This window comes from Panthera tigris, chromosome A1 (assembly GCF_018350195.1).
Source record: "Panthera tigris isolate Pti1 chromosome A1, P.tigris_Pti1_mat1.1, whole genome shotgun sequence".
NCBI classification, from domain to species: domain Eukaryota; kingdom Metazoa; phylum Chordata; class Mammalia; order Carnivora; family Felidae; genus Panthera; species Panthera tigris.
Window position 1 is genome coordinate 62,940,479 of NC_056660.1, and position 21,716 is coordinate 62,962,194.

At 38.6% G+C, this 21,716-nt stretch overlaps 1 protein-coding gene across 1 annotated transcript in view; it reads left to right on the plus strand.

Moving 5' to 3' along the window:
• GPC5 (glypican 5) overlaps positions 1-21,716 on the plus strand; it is a 1,419,588-nt gene that overhangs the window by 24,724 nt on the left and 1,373,148 nt on the right. Inside the window, exon 2 of the mRNA XM_042979061.1 lies at positions 16,996-17,157. Within this exon, the coding sequence (XP_042834995.1) occupies positions 16,996-17,157 (162 nt within the window). The remainder of the gene's footprint in view (positions 1-16,995; positions 17,158-21,716) is intronic.

Here is a 21,716-nt window from a genome sequence, read left to right on the forward strand (position 1 = left end):
TCACCCCCTAGCAAGTGTGGGTGGGCATCATCCAACCCATTGAGGATCCTAATGTAACAAAAACACCTGGAGGGAGTTTGGATTCTCTCTGCCTGACTGCACGAGGGTTCTTGGGCTGGGACTTAACACCACTGATACTCTTGGTTGCCAGGCCTTTGGACTCTGACTGCAATTTATTCCACCAGCTTTCCTGACTCTCCAGCTTGCAGCTAGCAGACTCTGTAACTGCTCAGCCTCCGTATCACATGCTTTAGCTTACACTGCTGTGTCACAGACCGCCCCAAAAGTCAGTGGTATACAACAACCATTGTGCTCACAGATTCTATGGGTCAAGGATCTGAGCAGAGAATGGCATGTTTCTGCATGTTATCTGGGACCTTAGCTGGGGACATTTGAAAGAAGGCTGGGGGTGACTCAATGGCTGGGGACTGGAATCATCTGCTGGTGACCTTACATGTCTGGTGGTTAGGCTAGTTGAATGATGGGACCTCAGCTGGGCATTGCCCGGAAATATCTACACATGGGCATTCCATGTGATCCCTACAAGTGGGGTGGTTTGAGGGTCCTCACAGCATGCTGACTGGGTTCTAAGAGTAAGTGTTTTGGGAGTTAGGACATGGAAACTGCCAGTTTCATAAATTCTGGGTCTAGAAACCAGCACAGATTCACTTCATACATATAATCTGGATTCTGTGACTGCTTGACAAACATATATATATGTCAAGCAGATATATATATGTATATGTTTGTCAAGCAAATATATCTATCTAGTCATATACATATTCAAATATATTCAGTTATATATTCAAATATATCTATGTATATATACATATATATATACATATACACACACACACACACACACACATATATATATATATTTATTTATTTATTTATTTATTTGTCAAGCAATCACAGAATCCAGACTCAAGCAGTGGGGACATAGATCTTACCTCTTAATGGGAAGAGTGTTAGAGAATTTTGGAGCCATGTTTTAAAACTGCCAGAGAGATACATGGAAACACCTAGAACTCAATTTCCCTGCATAATAAAAATGGAGGAAATATTTTGGTTTGTTGAAAGATAATAAAGAAGGAAGACTAAGTGGGCGGAACCGCATGGCAGGATGGCTGAGGGATAGAGAGATAAGAATGTTTAATATTATATATTTGGTGGTGGTACCTCTGCTCTGAAAACTTCTTAAGTCTTTAGTACATTGTATTACACAGATACGACTGCTTTCTCTGTCTCTGTGTATGTGTGTATTGATGTGATGAAGAGCTAGGGAAATGAAGGAGAGGAATTGATGGGATTGGGTTATTATGGTTTGGTGCAGGAGGGGGAGAGAGAAGGGGCCAGCTTTAGGAGGTAAATGCAGGCCAGGGGATGTTTTGTGTGTCCACTAATTAGTTTGGACTTCAACAGTGCTGTAGCAATTGGCACTCCCATGCGAAACGAGAAGTCAATTGCTCCTATAGTCATTTGCCATTTTTTTGGTCACTGTTGTCCAGAACTGTACCCTGGTGCGTGTGTGTGTGTGTGTGTGTGTGTGTGTGTGTGTGTGTAACTGGGATTGACCCAGTATTGAACTTCTGATTATCTTAAACTAATCAATATAATTCATGTTTGGTCACAGTAATTATTCAGATATGGATACAGCACAGCCAAAGGCAATAAAATATGAATGAAGGTTGCTTGGACTTCTGAGAGAGAGAGAGAGGCTTATTCTTCTATAAGGACCACCTGAATTTACATTTTCTCTTCTCCTGAGTGATGGGGACTGAATCACAGCAGCCATTCTTTTACTTGAGGCTAAAGTGTCTGGGGGTGTTCCTTATGGGGAAAACTGAGGATGAAGCAAAACCTATGGAGGATAGAGTGGAGAGACAGAGAGGAAGCAAGTCTTCTGTGAAATTGTTTAAGCAGACCTGTTAAAGTTCCCTAAAATTATATTTAATTTATACTTTTAGTCTTTTGTACCAATTGAATCCCTTATGAGTTTTTGCCAATTTGAGTTGGATTTATTTATTTTTATTCACAAATATCTGTGTGACACAGTTCACTTTTTATTTTATTTAAACAATTTTTTTAATGTTTATTTATTTTTGAGAGAGACAGAGTGTGAGCAGAGGAGGGGCAGAGAGAAAGGGAGACACAGGGGCGCCTGGGTGGCTCAGTCGGTTAAGTGGCCGACTTCAGCTCAGGTCATGATCTCGTGGTCCGTGAGTTCGAGCCCCGCATCAGGCTCTGGGCTGATGGCTCAGAGCCTGGAGCCTGCTTCCAATTCTGTGTCTCCCTCTCTCTCTGCCCCTCCCCCGTTCATGCTCTGTCTCTGTCTCAAAAATAAATAAAACATTAAAAAAAAATTTTTTTTTTTAAATAAAAAATAAAAAAAATAAAAAAAATAAAAAAAAAAAGAAAGGGAGACACAGAATCCGAAGCAGGCTCCAGGCTCTGAGCTGTCAGCACAGAGCCTGATGTGGGCTGAACCCACAAACTGCAAGATCATGACTGAGCCACAGATGCCTCTAAAGTTTATTTATTTTTGGGAGAGAGAGAGAGAACATGTAAGCATGCACTCACATGCGTGTGAGTAGGAGAGGGGCAGAGAGAATGGGAGAGAGAATCCCAAGCAGGCTCTGTGCTGTCAGCACAGGCTCGAACCCACGAACTGCGAGATCATGACCTGAGCTGAAATCAGGAGTCCAACGCTTAACCAGTGAGCCACCCACGCACCCCTAGAGTTTATTTTTAATGCATTGTTTATTTCTAGGCATACAAAAAAGCCCTGGCTAGTGGGTTGCGAGGGTTTTGAGTGTCAGTTACCATTCTGTACCCAAATCCACTCTGCCTGCTCACCCACAATATCTAAGTCTGGCTTATGTCACTAGGGACTTTTCCATGGTAATGTAGTCAGTATTCCTGAGATCTTTCTATTTAACTTATTGATCAAACCATCCGTTCGTGCTAGCCCCTTTATTAGAGTATTAGTGTGGGCACTTTGGCTGCAAGAAGCACAGACTAATTTGTTCTGTTTCAAAAAATAATTTATTAGCCTTTAGATGTATCTCATGAAATCCCAAATTTATAGGGGATATGATATGATATGATATGATATGATATGATATGATATGATAGGAAGGATTTGGGCCCCAGAAAAGGACTAAAGCAGGAACTATAGAGAGCTGACAGTTTTCTTTCATTTCTCTACACTGCACGTTCTGCCCTTTTGCCTCCATGGTGAGATAGAATGGGCCCTTCACTCCGAAATTATATATAAACCAGCTCTGTTCGTGAACAGACTAGACTTTTTCTGTGTTCCAATTCTACATTCTCAGATGAAACAATCTAGTTGCTTCTGTTTGAGTCACATACTCACATTCAGTTCAACAGACTCTAATCAGATGTGATGTCCTATGACACACACGTGTTCTCAGGGGCCTCCCTCATGGAGGTATTGATGGAGCAGTTCTCAGAGGAAAGAGATTATTTTGAGGTGGGCTGATCCCACGGGAATCGTATGCTGAGAAGTCATTTTGGCCTGAGCTACATTTATGAATGAGAATTTCTTCTTCCCTATTCCTAAGCCCACCACTGGCAAGGTCTTGAGCCCATATCCATCAGTGGTTGCAAATAGAGAAGTAATGCTTAATTTTTTGGGCCGGGTGATTCTGAATCTCTGCTTCAGCCTGGCTTGGAGGGGCTCTAATGCATGGGGCTGGTTTCCTTAAGAGAAATAGTGCAGATAGTCTTTTTAGGTGAGCTGGTGAAAGAGCAGTAGAAAAATTTGGGGGCTCTTTTAAAACTGAGGGGGTGAGGCTGCAACTCATTTTGTTTCACACTCAAGTAGCAGGCTGTGTATACATGCTAACAATATATAGGCCTTCTGTCTCCTGAGCTGGTTAACGTGTTGCAGAACGTTGACTTCTAATTCATGACTCAAGTGGGAGAAAGCATTCTGTTTAGCATACCTTTCTCTGCTTTATAGACATAGAATATATACATCCATATTAGAAATGCTTGTTTTTGGTTACAAAAGTAAAGATTTAAGTGTGTGATTTTGTGTAAATATTGATAAACTATGGCTAGAAACACAGCTCTGAGTGTATCATCTGTTGAAGGATCAACGATGCCATTTATATGGGAGACAGCATTACTATTCTACCTGTGAATATTGTGTTGACCCTATTTGTCTAAATTTGTAGATTGCCAAATGTTACTTATTTTATATTGAATCTAGAACCAAAAAAAAAAAAAACCCCTCATAATAGCCAAAATAATACTCTTGTGGTAGCCAAAATACTTAATACTCTTCTGAAAAAATTTTGTTTTTATATTTAAATGAATAATATCAATATATACTTTTATAGGACAGTGCCTGTATTCCATCAAATGGATGAATCTATAAGTTCCAGCAATACATTATTATGAGGAATATTTGTAAAAAGGTACAATAATAACAAATGCCATTTTAAAAGGTTTATTGAACCAGTTTTTAATGTCCTCAGTGATATGCTTATCCTGAATCTATATTTAAAACTATCTCATTAATTTTAAGCCGTGAAAGTGCCTTCTTAGGTTTCTTAGAAAATATTTATGTGCAGGTAAGGGGAAAAGGGAGGAGACTAATGCTTTATTGAAGATCTTTTGTTCCAGACACTGTGCTAGTTGTGTACAACACCCTGGGATACGAGGCAAAGGTGGTCGTTATCCTGTTGGGACTTGAAGTCTCTGGAGAAAGAAAGAAATAAAATATAATCAATTAAATGCACAAAAGTGAATGTTTGGGTAAGCACCAGGGTGCAGGACAATACAAGGGACTGTTAGTGCTTCAGTCATCAACAGGAAATTGACAGGAATGGACAGCAAAACTGTTAAACAAGTCTTAGCACAACAGCTCTCAGTGCGTTTAAATGACCTTGTAACTATTTATCACGAATAGGACCCCAAATGCAATGTGATTGTTCCTGTAGTCACTGTCTAATTAGAGTCAAGAAAACAACCAAAATGGTAGCCCAGATGATTACAGATCTTAGGAAAATACAGACTTTCTGGAATGTGGCCACTTTCCCCAACAGAACTGATCTGTCCCTTCCTGAAAGCAGGATGTGGTGCCATCATCTTTTCCTTTTGCCCCTCCCCCACCTCTTGTCTTTCTACCTCATTGACAGCTCCTTCTCTGTGAAGGTTCTTTTGAAACGCTTCTTTCGGATTTTCCATGTATAATATCATATCATCTGCAAAAAGTGAAAGCTTAACTTCATCTTTGCCACTTTTGATGCCTTTGATTTCCTTTTGTTGTCTGATTGCTGATGCTAGAACTTCCAACACTATGTTAAACAACAGCGGTGAAAGTGGACATCCCTGTCGTGTTCCTGATCTCAGGGAAAAAGTTCTCAGTTTTTCCCCATTGAGGATGATGTTAGCTGTGGGCTTTTCATAAATGGCTTTTATGATGTTTAAGTATGTTCCTTCTATCCCGACTTTCTCGAGGGTTTTTATTAAGAAACGTTGATGAATTTTGTCAAATGCCTTTTCTGCATCGATTGACAGGATCATATGGTTCTTATCTTTTCTTTTATTAATGAGATGCTAGAACTGATACATGAATTTAGCAAAGTTGCAGGATACAAAATCAATGTACAGAAATCAGTTGCATTCTTATACACTAATAATGAAGCAACAGAAAGACAAATAAAGAAACTGATCCCATTCACAGTTGCACCAAGAAGCATAAAATACCTAGGGATAAATCTAACCAAAGATGTAAAAGATCTGTATGCTGAAAACTATAGAAAGCTTATGAAGGAAATTGAAGAAGATATGAAGAAATGGAAAAACATTCTGTGCTCATGGATTGGAAGAATAAATATTGTCAAAATGTCAATACTACCCAAAGCTATCTACACATTCAATGCAATCCCAATCAAAATTGCAGCAGCATTCTTCTCGAAGCTAGAACAAGCAATCCTAAAATTCATATGGAACCACAAAAGGCCCCAAATAGCCAAAGTAATTTTGAAGAAGACCAAAGCGGGAGGCATCACAATCCCAGACTTTAGCCTCTACTACAAAGCTGTCATCATCAAGACAGCATGGTATTGGCACAAAAACAGACACATAGACCAATGGAATAGAATAGAAACCACAGAACTAGACCCACAAACGTATGGCCAACTCATCTTTGACAAAGCAGGAAAGAACATCCAATGGAAAAAAGACAGTCTCTTTAACAAATGGTGCTGGGAGAACTGGACAGCAACATGCAGAAGGTTGAAACTAGACCACTTTCTCACACCATTCACAAAAATAAACTCAAAATGGATAAAGGACCTGAATGTGAGACAGGAAACCATCAAAACCCTAGAGGAGAAAGCAGGAAAAGACCTCTCTGATCTCAGTTGTAGCAATTTCTTACTTGACACATCCCCAAAGGCAAGGGAATTAAAAGCAAAAATGAACTACTGGGACCTCATGAAGATAAAAAGCTTCTGCACAGCAAAGGAAACAACCAACAAAGCTAAAAGGCAACCAACGGAATGGGAAAAGATATTTGCAAATGACATATTGGACAAAGGGCTAGTATCCAAAATCTATAAAGAGCTCACCAAACTCCACACCCAAAAAACAAATAATCCAGTGAAGAAATGGGCAGAAAACATGAATAGACACTTCTCTAAAGAAGACATCCGGATGGCACATGAAAAGATGCTCAACGTCACTCCTCATCAGGGAAATACAGATCAAAACCACACTTAGATATCACCTCACACCAGTCAGAGTGGCCAAAATGAACAAATCAGGAGACTATAGATGCTGGAGAGGATGTGGAGAAACGGGAACCCTCTCGCACTGTTGGTGGGAATGCAAATTGGTGCAGCCGTTCTGGAAAACAGTGTGGACGTTCCTCAAAAAATTAAAAATAGACCTGCCCTATGACCCAGCAGTAGCACTGCGAGGAATTTACCCAAGGGATACAGGAGTGCTGATGTATAGGGGCACTTGTACCCCAATGTTTATAGCAGCACTCTCAACAATAGCCAAATTATGGAAAGAGCCTAAATGTCCATCAACTGATGAATGGATAAAGAAATTGTGGTTTATATACACAATGAAGTACTACGTGGCAATGAGAAAGAATGAAATATGGCCCTTTGTAGCAACATGGATGGAACTGGAGAGTGTTATGCTAAGTGAAATAAGCAGCCATACAGAGAAAGATAGATACCATATATTTTCACTCTTATGTGGATCCTGAGAAACTTAACAGGAACCCATGAGGGAGGGGAAGGAAAAAAAAAAAAAAAAGAGGTTAGAGTGGGAGAGAGCCAAAGCATAAGAGACTCTTAAAAACAGAACAAACTGAGGGTTGATAGGGGGTGAGAGGGAGGGGAGGGTGGCTGATGGGTATTGAGGAGGGCACCTTTTGGGATGAGCACTGGGTGTTGTATGGAAACCAATTTGACAATATATTTCATATATTGGAAAAAATACGCTTCTTTATCGCCAACATTTGTCTTCGGCCAGTGCTTCTCACCCAGAGACCATTGATTATGCCCAAGGGGTATATTTAGCAATGTCTGGGGTCACAACTGGGGAGGGTGCCTCTGACATCCAGTGGGTGGAATTCAGAAATGCTCCTATCCTACCACACACAGGGCAGTTCTCTCACAAAGAAAACAAAGCAAAACAGAAGAATCCCCAAAAGCAAAAAAACTCCCCAGCAACCCCAATGGTCTGGCCTAAGGATGAGAAACATTCTAAATTTAATAAACAAAACTCTTCCCTTAGTTGGTCTCATTGAAACCCTCATTATTTAGTACCATTTGTGTGTCAAACTCCCAAACTTACAGTTTCAGTGTGGATCTCTTGCCAAGGCTCCTTGCAAACCTGCACACCCTGTGCATTCTCCGTTTCTATGACCAGTACCACGGATGCATCCAGGCCCAAATACTAAGGCTTATCTGTAATTCCTGTTTCTTTCTCACCTGTCAGATCCCACCAAAGACATCCAAGTTATCTTCCGCCTTCAGTGTATGTCTGATCTAACCACTTCTCATTACTTCTACCCAATCTTAACTCTCATCTGCAATACAGAAATACTGATGGTCAAAATAGCAATTAGGTGCACTTGTAAGAACAAAATCAAATCATGTTTCCCCCCTACTTCCTTTCTTCATTGTGAAAATCCCTCCTAAGTGTGATCTAGAAGGCATTGTGTGAACCTACCTCATCTCCTATCTTTCTCCCCTTTGTTCACATACAGGGCTTCTTTCCTTTTCTTTTTATATTTGGCTTTCAGTAGTTTGACTATAATGTGCTTAGGCATGATTTTCTTTGTATTTATTTTGCTTGGGGTTCAGTGAGCTTTTAAAATCTCTTAATTTGTGGTTCTTACCAATTTGGGAAATTTAAAGTTATTATTTCATGGAGCATTTTATCTTTTTGCCTTCTGGGACTCTAATCTTATATGTTACATTTTCTGATACTCTCCCACAGCTCTCTGAGGCACTATTTATGTCTGTTTGTCTCTCTGTATTTTCAAGTTTTAGCTCTTCTTCACATTGGATACTTTCTATTGGTCTCTTAATGTCCTCTGACTCTCCTCTGTCATCTCTATTTAGCTATCAAGCCCACCCAGTGAAATTTTTATTTCATATGTTGTATTTTTCAGTTACAGAATTTGCATTTTTTTTTCTTTGCAGTTTCTTTTTCTCTCATAAGATTTCTTATTCTATAATTTTCAGAGCACATATTCCTGTTATGTCATTGAACAGAGTTATAATAGCTCTTTAGAGCCCTTCCCTGTTTATTCCAACATCTGGATCATCTCATGTTGGTCTGAATTATTGCCTTATCTCTTGACAATGGGTCGCCGTAATACAGATTCTTCATATGTCCAGTTATTTCAGATTGTCCCCTGGACACTGTGAATGTTATGCTATTGGTATCTCTGGATTCTATGATACTCCTCCAAAGGATGTTAATGTCTTTGTCTTCAGAGAAGATTACTCTGGTTGGGCTCAAACTGTCAGTTGTATCTCTTGGGAAGCTATTGCAATTTTAGTTTAGTTCCTTTTCGTTATCTTGCCAGTAGCTGGACTACTTACAGTCTGCCTTGGCCACGTGAGGTGTAGTGTCGGGATTAGCCAGAGATGTGGGCAGAGTGTGCATGGAGCAATTGGGGTTCCTTCTCTCTGGCCCACTCCTTCCTGGTGTTTCTACCTTCCTCGCTGTTTCTACCAGCAGTGATTTCCTCGGTATCTATCATCTTGTGCTTAATTCCTAAAAAGACTGAGTTTTTTTTTAAATTGGTAGTCACTTTATAGATGGGATGCCCTCAGACTAAAAGCCACAGAGATAGGAAACTAACCCTATGGCATTTCCCTTCTTCTAAATATTGACTCCCTTCCAGAATCTTTCTTCTTTTGTTCACTCTCCAGAGCTTTCAGGTCATTGGTTGTTGTATTTTGTCCAGAGTTAATGGCTGTTCTCCATTGGCAGCACTGCCACACTGCAGTGGAATCTTTCTTATTGTTTCTTGGACATAAAAGTTATTACCACAGAGCAGGAAACTGGAACAGGCACTAAACAGGTGTTATTTGACCCTCCATTTAATAGCAAGTCCTTTTGAAGTTCTGGAATAAAGCATAAAAGAGAGTGGCATGTTTAGCCTTCTGTAACCCTGCGCACTATTATTGCTGTTGTATTGGCCGGATCTCGTTATATGGCAGGTGACAGAAGAGGCTGTGGTAGATCCAGGCTTGACTCCGAGCCGGGAAGTGACTGTGGCATCTGCAAGCCCTGCGTCCCTGCGCCATTAAATTCAGTTCCAGCCAAAGCAAGAAAGCTTTGCTTTCCTAGATGCCTCGGCAAATATCTTTTTGCATTTCTTTCTTGTGACTGGCTGTCTATTTCTGAACCAATCACTGTGCTGACAGGATAGGATGCTATGTTTTAACCAGTCTAGACTCATCATTATATATGTGTAGATATGTGTCTATGTGTATCAGTCTCATTTGGATAGCATGTATGTGAGTGAGCAAGAGGTTGAACTGAGAAGAAATTTCCAGGAGAGGGAACAGATGCTGGCCAGTGTTCAGCAGATCGAATGCCATTGTCATGATTCTTGCTGGATTCATGGACTTAAGTATTTTTTATTCTAGCTGGGTGAAGGAATACATTTGACTCAGTCAGAAACCCTCTCACCATATAACATTTTACAAACTCCTATAACTTTCTGAATTTACGGCAAGAAGACAATCTCAGAAAAGATAGGAGGAGCAAGTTTACCAGTGTACTCCTCCTACTCTCAATTCCAAGGTCCTGTTTTCGTGTGGTGAGCATTTGGTATTTTATGACATGTAATATCCACTCTGGTGATCCTGAAATATATCTTGATCTCAGGGTCTTGGTACCAAGGGCTCTTTTCTATGTAAGCCATCAATAAAGCTGGTTTGTGCTACAAGTATAAAAATCCTGTAAGTTGACTGGGGGAGAGTAAATGATTGAAACAAAAAGAGAACGTATGTAATCAACAAGCAGTTCTATTCTAAAACTATTTTTTTTAATTACAAAATAAAGCACAGATAGAGAAAACCCTTGGGTTTAAGCATATTTGATTAATTGTAGCTCATTACAATTATTATTTTTTTATTAAAATAATTTTTTAATCTTTATTTTTGAGAGAGAGAGAGACAGAGACAGAGTGTGAGCAGGGAGGAACAGAGAGAGAGGGAGACACAGAATCCAAATCAGGCTCCAGGCTCCGAGCTGTCAGCACAGAGCCCGATGCAGGGCTCAAACTCATGAACCGTGAGATCATGACCTGAGCTGAAGTCAGACGCCCAACAGACTGAGCGACCCAGGCACCCTTCATTACAATTATTATTATTATTGAGGCTCAGGTTGTTCCAGGTTTAACCAGTAGAAACCTTTTGAAATTGGCTGCTGTGTTAAACTAAATTATTTCCTACCAGCCCCCCACTTCAAATTCATAAGTTGAAGCCCTAGCACCCAATATGGCTCTATTTAGAGATACGGCCTTTAAGGAAGGAAGGAAGGAAGGTTAAATGAGGTCATGAGGATGGGTCCTATCCGATATGAATTGTGTCCTTATAAGAAGAGAGAATGGTACTGGGGGTACAAATGCACAAAGAGAAGGTCATGCAAGGACATAGGGAGAAGGTGGCTATATGCAAGACAAGGAGATCTCAGGAGATACCTAGCTTGTCAGCACCTTGATCTTGGACTTCCAGTCTCCAGAACTGTGAGCAAATAAATTTCTGTTGTTTAACTGACCCGTCTGTTGTATTTTATGACAGCCCTAGTGCCCTAACCTAGCTCCTGAATCCTTTTGATGAGACCCCGCTAATTATTTGGTAGCTTCTTCACTATGTGGTGGACAGGGTGCTTTGGCTAGTTTGTCATCTTGTTTTTGCCTGCTCTTGACCTAGGATGAGGCATTTCTTTAAGAAGCACTGATTTCTTCTTGTGAAAAGTAGTATTTCAAGATGATAATCTGGGCACAAGGGATGCCCTTTGCCACTCGGTCATTGTTTCTAGGCCTTTTCAGGGAAGCTAGGAAATATGTACTTTCAGAGGTAAAGTTTTTCATGATTTCATGTTGATACTTCAATTCAAATTCAGGATTACAGACTTTTACTTTACTTCTTCTTTATGCCTCCACACTAAAAAAAAAATCTCAATTTTGAAAATACAGGGTAGAATTAGACAGTAGAATTTGAATATTCCCTAATTATTTGTTTTATCTGTGCCCTTCACAGTTGTAGCATAACATGAAATGTAGTTTTTAGCATTTTTCCTGTTTTTTTCTTTGGGAACTGATATTACGAGAGTGTTTGTTATTGCTGTCTTTCAAATCTATCCATTCATTTTGATTTTTGAAAATTTCTTATTTTTCATTTTCTTTCCCGTAGGGCATTACCTTTGTGTGACTGGCTCCTGTGTTCCTTCTGGTTTAGTCTTCATTTCAGAACTTGTTCTTTCATCTTTTGTTCTGTACCGAGTATGGGCACTGCATCTGTCAGGTTTTCTGATACTGCTTTGTGTTATTCTTCCATGTTTTCTTTCATTATCTTTTATCTTTTGTTTTTCTTTTTAGGGGCATATCTTTCTAGCATGCTTTCTTTGTCTGTGGGCGATTTTTCTGTTCCTTACTCTCTTTTTTATCATAACAACTCTGTGTGAGATTTGACTGCAGTATTTTTTGTTGCTCATTCTATAGGAAGGGAGTATTGTTTTCCTGGACATTTAGGTTGAGGCTGGCTTCAGAAAAGCTTTTCTAGCTTTACAGAACTTCTTCCGTTTCTGTGTAGCATTTAAAATTATGGGTGCTTCTTTTCTGAAATTCCTTGGCTTTAATTCCATTCTCACATTGGTCTAGACCTTCTTTATCTGTGCTTCTTGGATCCCTATTCTGTTAAATTTTGATTCCACTTCCAGAACTTTTTCTGTGTAGAGTTCTGTCCTGGAAAAGAGGCTGCTTGATCTGTTTTAAGAGTTCACAGGTTCGGATAGCTCCTGATCATTCACTTCCTTCAATCGTAGGTCATTTGCACATACCCGGTAATCGAGAGGGCAAAAGCGTCCCTGTTTCTGCTGCTGTTCTCAGATTGGCCCACTGTACTTTCTGGCAAATTCTGTTGGCTGTTTGGGGGTTGTCCTGTCCTCAGTGCTTCTCCCCACTGCCCAGACTCTGATAATGGGAAAATCTGTGGCTGTTGCTGATTTCCACCCCCTAACCCCCTGTTTATATTTTGAAATTGTGGGAATTCTCTATCATCTAGTTTTGTTATATTTCTTGGATTTATTTTCTAGTTGTTCCATCTGGTTTATGTGGGGATTTGGAGATAGTGAAAACTATGCCTTCACGGCTGCCATCTTTCCAGGATGACTCCCAATGCTCCTATTTTAACACATTTGAAAAAACCATCCAGAAGCAGGGAGATGGCTCTAACAGTTTCTCATTCAGGAAAACAGAAAGGAAGTCATAGTCACCAATCCTGCTGCTTCTGGGTGAGAGATCAGGAAAAGCTCCTGAAATTCTGGTTGAATATCCTTCAGCAAGGAGCCTGCTGTTTTATTTTTAATTTCATTTGCTTTTAGTAATTTAATTCTTGCAGAGCTTGATTTTGCCATTCGGAAACATGACTGCTGCCTCTGAGCCTTGACTGTGCTCTCTTGCTGTTTCATAGCATCCTCAATTATGCCATGTTCTTTGAAACCAGGCTTTGAAATATGCTAAAAATGAGTCTTGGTACCTACATGGTATCTGCTTGGGTTCCGTCTGGCTTTGCTTTCTTATAATGTTTGTTGTGTTTACAGTGGGAGAACCGCAGCCTCCCATGTTGGGCGTTTTATCAACATACAGCTTATTATGACCTCTGGGCTTATACTGTGAGCAAAATGTAAGGTATGGTCCTTCCCCTGAGGGTGTTTGGTTCATCTCCTCTGTCTTTTGGGCTGATACAGGAAGCATGGGAACTAGTTTCATGTGGACTCTTTCCCCCTCCACCGCCACCCCAACTCTGGATACTGAGGAAAATGTTGTGCTGGTTAAACATAACTAGATCTTTGAATTATAGTCCTGCTTTGCATTGGAGTTTAGTGTTATGTTGTTGTCATTATCATCCACCAAGATTCTGAATGAAAGTCTGGATTAATCAGTGCACATGCTCATCAGCGTGAAGAATGTATTTGCTCTTACGTGTTCTAAATTGCTGTCCATGCTTATTCAGAGCTGTGAGATAGGAGATAGTCTCTCTCCCTTGTTATGTTTAGGACAACAGTCAAGGCCATTTGCAGTACCTTTCTAACTGTACTTTCCACCATTTAAAATTGGGCGAAAACGCAAATGGCATCTTTATAACTTCATATTTTAGATGACTTTTTTAATGCTCATTTATTTTGAGAGAGAGAGAGAGAGAGAGAGAATATGTGAGAATGCGAGCAGGGGATGGGCAGAGAGAAAAAAAGAGAGAGAGAGAATCCAAAGATGTGGGGCTGGATGTGGTGCTCAATCCCACAACCCTGAGATCATGACCTGAGCTGAAATCCAGAGTTGCACACTTAATTGACTGAGCCACCTAGGCTCCCCAAGCCTATTTTGTTTTTTGAATAAAATTCCTTGGATGGTTCCTGACCTAAAATTTGGTAACTTACCAAACAGATGACTTCTTTCAAGAAGAAGAATCAAAAATGGCCAGTCATATCTGTAGACAAACCATTTATAGATTTAAGGCTACAGCTTTCCTCTCAGTAGAGTGATGGTGAAGAAGATACTTTGGGAATCACTTTGCCTGTTTTCGATCACCAGCTCCACCGTCTTGTAGTGTGTGACATAGGTATGTGATATCGGGCAGTTTTCAAATCCTCTTCATGTCTCCATTTCCTCATATGTAAAATGTGGTAGTAATGATCTCTACATCATATGGTTAATGTGAGGATTCAATAAGATGATGTTTATTCACATTAGATCCTCAACTATAGGTTTGGTGAATAAAAATGGAGTCTCTATGCTTTTTTAGGCGCTGTACTGGTCAACTGGGATATAACAATGAGCAAAAATTCCCTCATGTGGAGCTTTACAGTTAGATGAAGGAATTAATTAGTCATCACATGAAGGAATATAACATTGCACCATGATAAGTGCAATGGAGAGGAATGGTGCACTTCAAGAGCATATAATAAAGACAAGAGCTGTCTGGGAGGCTAAGGAAGGTTCTCACGGGAAGGCTGAGTTCACATGTAAAGAAAAATAGATGGCAATGAATTAGGAGGAGGTGTGTGTTTTCCATATGTGTGGGTGAGCACATGTAGGAATGAGAGCATCCCTTCCAGAGAGCCGAGCATGGAGAAAGTGGCCCTGAGGCAAGAGGGCACTTGGTGAACATGAAGGGCTGAAATAGGCCCATGTGTGAAGGGAAGGGTACAGTGGGCAGCGTTACTTGAGATGAGGCTGGAGTGAGAGGGAGGTTGGAGTGGTCACAACTTGGTGCCTTCATAAGCTATGTTTAAGAAGGTGGTCTAGCAAAGGACCTTGGTGTTTGAATTCTGGAGAGACATTTGCAAAGATCTATTATTGTTGTTGTTATTGTTGTTACTATTGTTATTCCCTAGCAGTCCTTACCATACTAAATATGTTTATATACTTTCATGTTTATTTATTTGTTCTTTCCTCCAATCTCTATTCTTCTCTGAACTCTTAATTCCCCAGTCCTTCCATTTAGGAATAAAGCTGGGAAGACAGCTTTTTCTTTCAATCAGTCTTAAAGTAGAATTTGCTTTTGTATACTTTTAGCCAAGAAAAATGAAAAACAGTTGCCAAAATATTACCTACTGTGACACACATCAATATTTTATGCTTTTTTGCCTTTGAGAAATGCTCAAATGTTGTCATTTTTTATTTGTCTAACGTAAACAAACTAAAGCCAAAATTATTACAAATTTTGGTGTCCTGTATTGGCCTATTTCACATGTTTTGATCTTACCCAGAACCAACTTTTGGAGATATGAGGCCTGAGGTCTACTCTGTGTGAAAAAGGAGGGGTTTGACAGTGTCTGTATGGCGCGCGTATGTGCACACATGGGTATTTTATATTTGCTGATGTAGAGTTGGTCACTGAAGAGCTGACATGTGTGCTGTGAAACTTCCCCGTCACCAATAAGGCCACAACTGTTTTTCCTACCCTAAGATAAGGAAATAATGTATTCTATGAGGCCATGAAAAGAAAACTCTGCTGAGCTTTACATAAAACCTGGCTAGCCTTGGGATGCTCTAGGGCCCAAACCATGATGTCCCATCACTGTTCTCCTCGATAGGCACTATCTATGCCCCTTTACCTCTTTGTTCTCTAGCACGTCTGCTGTGTATAAAGGTGCCTCCCCTGTCTTGTTACGTGTTTTGCCTATTATCATTGTACTGGTAAACTTGGCTATAAAAATACTTTTTTTTTGTATTTGCATATTATTCTGGTATAGAATGAGGTTTTAGCTCATCTGGGATAAGAGTTGTTAATTCTATTAGCATTTTTCTAACTACAACTATTACATCTGTGTAATAACTTCACATTCCATGTAATCTGCATCTTCCTGGAAGTTTTCTGAATATGGTTATAAAACTAAATGTACTTTTAATGGTAGGAATTGTCTCTAGTAAACTTAGGGAATGAGTAGAAATTTGGATGGTGGGTTTGGGCCATGGAGAATCTCAGTCCTCCATTATACTGTTATTGCTGATAACCACTTCTTCCATAAGAATCGCAAGTGTAATGCTGAGTTGAGAAATCAGGTGAAGGTTTTTCACCTTTATTTGATGTACAAACTTTGATTTTATTTCCTCAGGAAAAAAATGTTTTAGCCCACATCCTTTTTTTTTTTTAATGTTTATTTTTATTGTTTATTTTTGAGAGAGAGAGAGAGCAAGCCGGGTTGGGGCAAAGAGAGAGAGACAGAGAATCCAAACCTGTGAACTGTGAGTTCAGACCCACAAACCATGAGATTGTGACCTGAGCCAAAATCAGACGCTTAACCAATTGAGCTACCTAGGCGCCTCTAGCCCATACACTTCTGATTAACGTATTTAGATCAAATACTTTTGGCTGAATTAACAAAATAAGCAAAAATAAAAGTTTCCTGATGTAGCTCTGTACTTACATGTAACAGTTAATTTGTTTCCTGTTATATAATGTATTTGTCAGGTAATAGTAATTAGTTAATTGAATAGACATATTTAATATTTGATCAAAATGTTAATAAAATATTTGAGCAAAGAGTTAATAGTTTACAGCATTTTGTTTCATGGTTGGCTTCATGGACAATACATACATTTTTTTTTTAACAGCAACTGCTCTAGTAAATCAATTTCTCACATAGTACATGAGCCCCTTTTGATCATTAATGCCTGACATGTGACATGTAATGGTAATCAAATAAACAGGTGATTATTCTGAAAAAATATTACATCTGTTCCAGGACCTGATCTACAGGTTTGCATATCCAAAAAACCTACCTGTTGCACTAGGAAGATGGAGGAGAGATACCAGACTGCAGCTCGCCAAGATATGCAGGAAGTTCTTCAATCGTCCAGCTCCACATTAAAGTTTCTAATATCGCGAAATGCTGCTGCTTTTCAAGGTAAATGTATCTTGATTTCTGAAACTAAGGAGAAGTCTTGTTATGCAATCTTCCTATTACCATTATCCTGGTAAACTTGGGCTAGGTTTTCTTACCTTTGCATACCATCATTCTGGAACAAAATGAAGTTTTAACTTCTTTTAACCCTCAGAAAAAGGTCATTATTTCTGAGGTCAATCAGGACATAAATACTGAGTTGGACTGGGAAAACTGTTATATTAGTGAAATAGTCCTTGGAAATATGTGCCCTTTGTGGGTCCTTCCAGGTCCCTCAGTATTCTGACCTATGGTTTTACTGCAGTATGAATGGACATAATTATTAGATTTTAGTATTCTGTAACATAAAATCTCATTGCTTTTAACTGGGAAATTATAGATTTATTTTTAAAAATATGATTTGAAGAAATATTTGTCTAAGTTTTTCCCCTGGCTACCTCATGTGGTTTTCATAAGAACACCAGTGTGATATGTCAAAGTGCAGACAAGTCTGATAAACAGTAAAATAGGAAATATTAATTGGATATTTAAGGATCAGCTAAGACCAGAACTCAACCTTAATTCAAACAGTATGTTCAGAAATAAAATTAATGGGTTATAAAATTACAAGGCACATTGGAAAATAGATGATCTTTCCCTTATTTTAGTCATCATCTCCATAAAACCCCTTATTACTACAATAAAATAGCTTAATTTATTTTTCCTTTTATAAAACATTAGCTTAACTGTATATGATTAGAATGAAAATATCTAGATTATACTACTTTTCAAACAAATTTATTGCTTTTGTTCAAAGCAAAATAGACTTTTGTTAGTATTCCTTTTCCTTTATGTATATTATTGTCAGTCTATTTAAATATTTGTGCTTTGTTTACATGCATAACTAAATCACAAAGCTGATTAATTTTTAAAACTATGTTCATTAAATAACATAAATACAATGAATCAGGATAAAATTTAAGTGGAGTTAAAATGTAGTTCATGATGAATTAGTGATTTTCTTAGGGAAACTGTGATACGTCAAATTTTAAGATGTTATTATTTTAGTGATTTTTTAGATGTCTTAGAAAACAACTTTATGTCTGTTATGGGATTTATTCATATGAAATTGTTGGAGGAAAACATGTTGATATGCCTTGTAAGCAAAGATTTGTGATTTGAACTGGCTGAACCAGAAGACTATAACCACATACACAGAGTGATGTGATGGTTTTTTTCTCATGGAAATGACAACATGCACAATATGGACAATACATTCTAGGGGTAAAGGGCAGTGAATAAACCAGTCTGACCAGAACAGGGATGGGGAGTGTGGTGGAGATTCTGTGCTTGAAAAGGTGAGCTGGACTCACATGGAAGGAGATTTAGAGCATCAACTTGAGTTTGAGTCATTAAAGTTTACTGAACAGGAAAGCTTCATGATGATTTCTTATCTTTTAATGTCAAAACTAATCCTTTCAAGGAAGAATATATGGCTGAAGAAGATCATGACCAATGAAACCGACCTTTTTGGGTAGCAGAGCTAATTATAGAAGTGAAAGAAAGTGCTGTCGTTGCTAATATATTGGCACTCAGTGAATGTTGAACATTTTCTTCTACCTTCAAAGATATCTTAACAAACCTTTTACACATTGTTGGATAAATTGATCAAGATAGAATACATCATGGGGTGCCTGGCTGGCTCAGTTGGTAGAGCATGCAACTCTTGATCTGAGGGTTGTGAGTTCAAGCCCTATGTTGGGTGTGGAGATTACTTGAAAAAAAAAAAAAAAAAAGAGACAGAATATATTAGGTTCAAATGATTGGGAAAAATACAACACCTGAATTATTTACTTTTAAAATGGGTTCAGGCTGTTGAAAAATTGTGGTGATATTGCTAAAAGTTTGGTGACAAATAAGAAGTAGAAATACATGGGATCGTCTCTATCTACCATAGTGTCAGGTAATTTATCTACATTGAAAAATTTTTCTGTTTAATAAATTTTGTTATATTCAATAGGTTGAGTTTTGCTGGGGAGGGGGAGAGATGGCTACACAGAATCTGAAGGAGGCTCCAGGCTCTGGGCTATCAGCACAGAGCCTGATGCGGGGCTCAAACTCATGAACTGTGAGATCATGACCTGAGCCAAAGTTGGATGCTTAACTGACTGAGCCACCCAGGTGCCCTTGAGTTTTGCTGTTTACTTAAATATTAATCGTAAAAATGAAAATGATAGGCTCTTTCTTAAATAAAACTTGTTATAAGTGGTTGTTTTCGCCCTTTGTGGAATGTCAAGTTTTATTTAAGAATCATGAGAAGGCAAAACAAATTTAGAATAAATTTGCCTAAAGGCTAACTTTACTGGAATACATTCTTTTATAAGAAGAATAACTGCTTTTCATTTAATAGAGTGAGTAGCTTTAGGATTATGTCCATAAAAACAAGCTTAAACATATATACTAAAAGCAGTTTGAGAAATCACATCTACTGTACCATAATCGAGCAGGTGACTTTATCAGTAAGTAAAATGCCTACTATCTAGTTTCCGTGCCATCAGAATATCTGAAAACAATTCAAAGTCTTTATTTTTCTAAGAAGAAAGAAGCCAACACACTTAATTGGGAAAACTGGCTGCTTGAGAGAAATTTAATGGGGAAATCAATTCACTTCTCAAATAATGTAAGTAGATTTGCTGTTTTTGATATTTTGATTTTCAAATATTTCATTTATGTCTCCTACTCCAACAGTGTTAACCTGCTTTTTAAGTGGTATTCTGGGTTATAAAAGACTGTAGTATGGTCCCTTCTCTCATAGCTTTTATAGAATCCCACGGAAGCCTGGTTTTGAAGCAACCCTTTGGGTGTGACCGATGGGAATGATTGCTTGCGTGTATGGATGTAGTGGGCACCCACATTATTGTGAGATGAAGGAACTTTTAAAGGAAGGGAGAAAACAGTGCTGGCAACTGGTGCCGGAAGACAAGTTTATCCTGTACACAGTCTGCATTCAGATCTGGAATTGTGCACAGGAAGCTACCTACCAGTGCAATTGGAATCCGCCTACTGGGATGATTCTTCTATTTTCTTTTATGTAATTTATTTGTGTTGGTTCCAGTCACATTGCCTTAAATTAAACAAACAACGAAATGATAATCTGTTTTTGGAAGGATCCATAATTATGACCAGGGGCTTCACTGTATCCTCAAGTGTAGTCTTTCATACGGAATGGAGCATTTCATAAGCTGAAAGGAACAAGCTGTTATCTTTGTGTCTGTTGTTATTTGTAAATAAGTGGTGCTGTTTGCAGAGAGGAACACTGGCTATGTCACGGTGCAGACAGTAACTCTTCGTTATTTTCAAGGGCTTAATAATGATTGTGAATGAAGCAGAACAGCCACAGATAATGCGAAAGAGTTGTTTTTCCTTCCTCTCTTTTCAAGTGAGTGTGGGATTGCTGGCTTTAAAAATATTTTGGAAATACTCTTTATAATGTTTTATTTGTTTATACAATAAAGTATGGTGTGACTCATGAAGAAACAGAGGAAGTTGACAGAGAATATGTCATCTACAGTAAAAGAGCAACACTTATGCAGCTTTCAAATTTGGCAGTTTTTAAATCTCCATTCAAATAAGATAATGTAGTTTAGCTTTTTAAATTTAAAACTGAACAAATTTTTCAGCCTCACTTTCAAAAATTAAAAGGAAGGGAAAAAATAAAAGGAAGGAATATTTGGGAGAACGCCATTAGAAACTTGTCGAAACGTTGGGAAGATAAGGTTAAAAAGCTGCACCTTTTCTTCGAGTTGTACCTTTCCCTACTTCTCTTATCTTCCAGTTGCTCCTGTATTTCAAAAATATATGGTAGATACCAAGTCTATATTCTGGAGGTTTCCAGTTTTATATATGGCATTTAAAAAGTGTACATTATTACAAAAGACTGAGTGATAAATGATAGTTAGAACAGGAAAGTTTTATTTTATTTATTTATTTATTTTTTTTAAATTTTTTTTTTCAACGTTTTTTATTTATTTTTGGGACAGAGAGAGACAGAGCATGAACAGGGGAGGGGCAGAGAGAGAGGGAGACACAGAATCGGAAACAGGCTCCAGGCTCCGAGCCATCAGCCCAGAGCCTGACGCGGGGCTCGAACTCACGGACCGCGAGATCGTGACCTGGCTGAAGTCGGACGCTTAACCGACTGCGCCACCCAGGCGCCCCGAACAGGAAAGTTTTAACATTTTTATTTATGATTACATTCTCTTGGCTGAGTAAATTTTCATTTCTTGATTGTAAGTACTTGAAAGATTGGCAGGCTTGTCCTTGTGCATTGAAATGTTAGAATTAGGAATTTAATAAAAATACATTCTTATTTTTAATGAAATATAGGAATATGTTCAAAATTAAGCATCTTATTTTAAAAAGTAGGTGAATTAAGAGTGAGGATGTAATTAATGGATTTTTCTCCTTTACACTAACTACTGTAAAATGTATAGCTGGTGTATAGCTACTGTAAAACTAATGTAAAGTCAAAGGCACATAGTCAAAGGCACAAAGATATAGTGAATATTTGAATATATTAATAT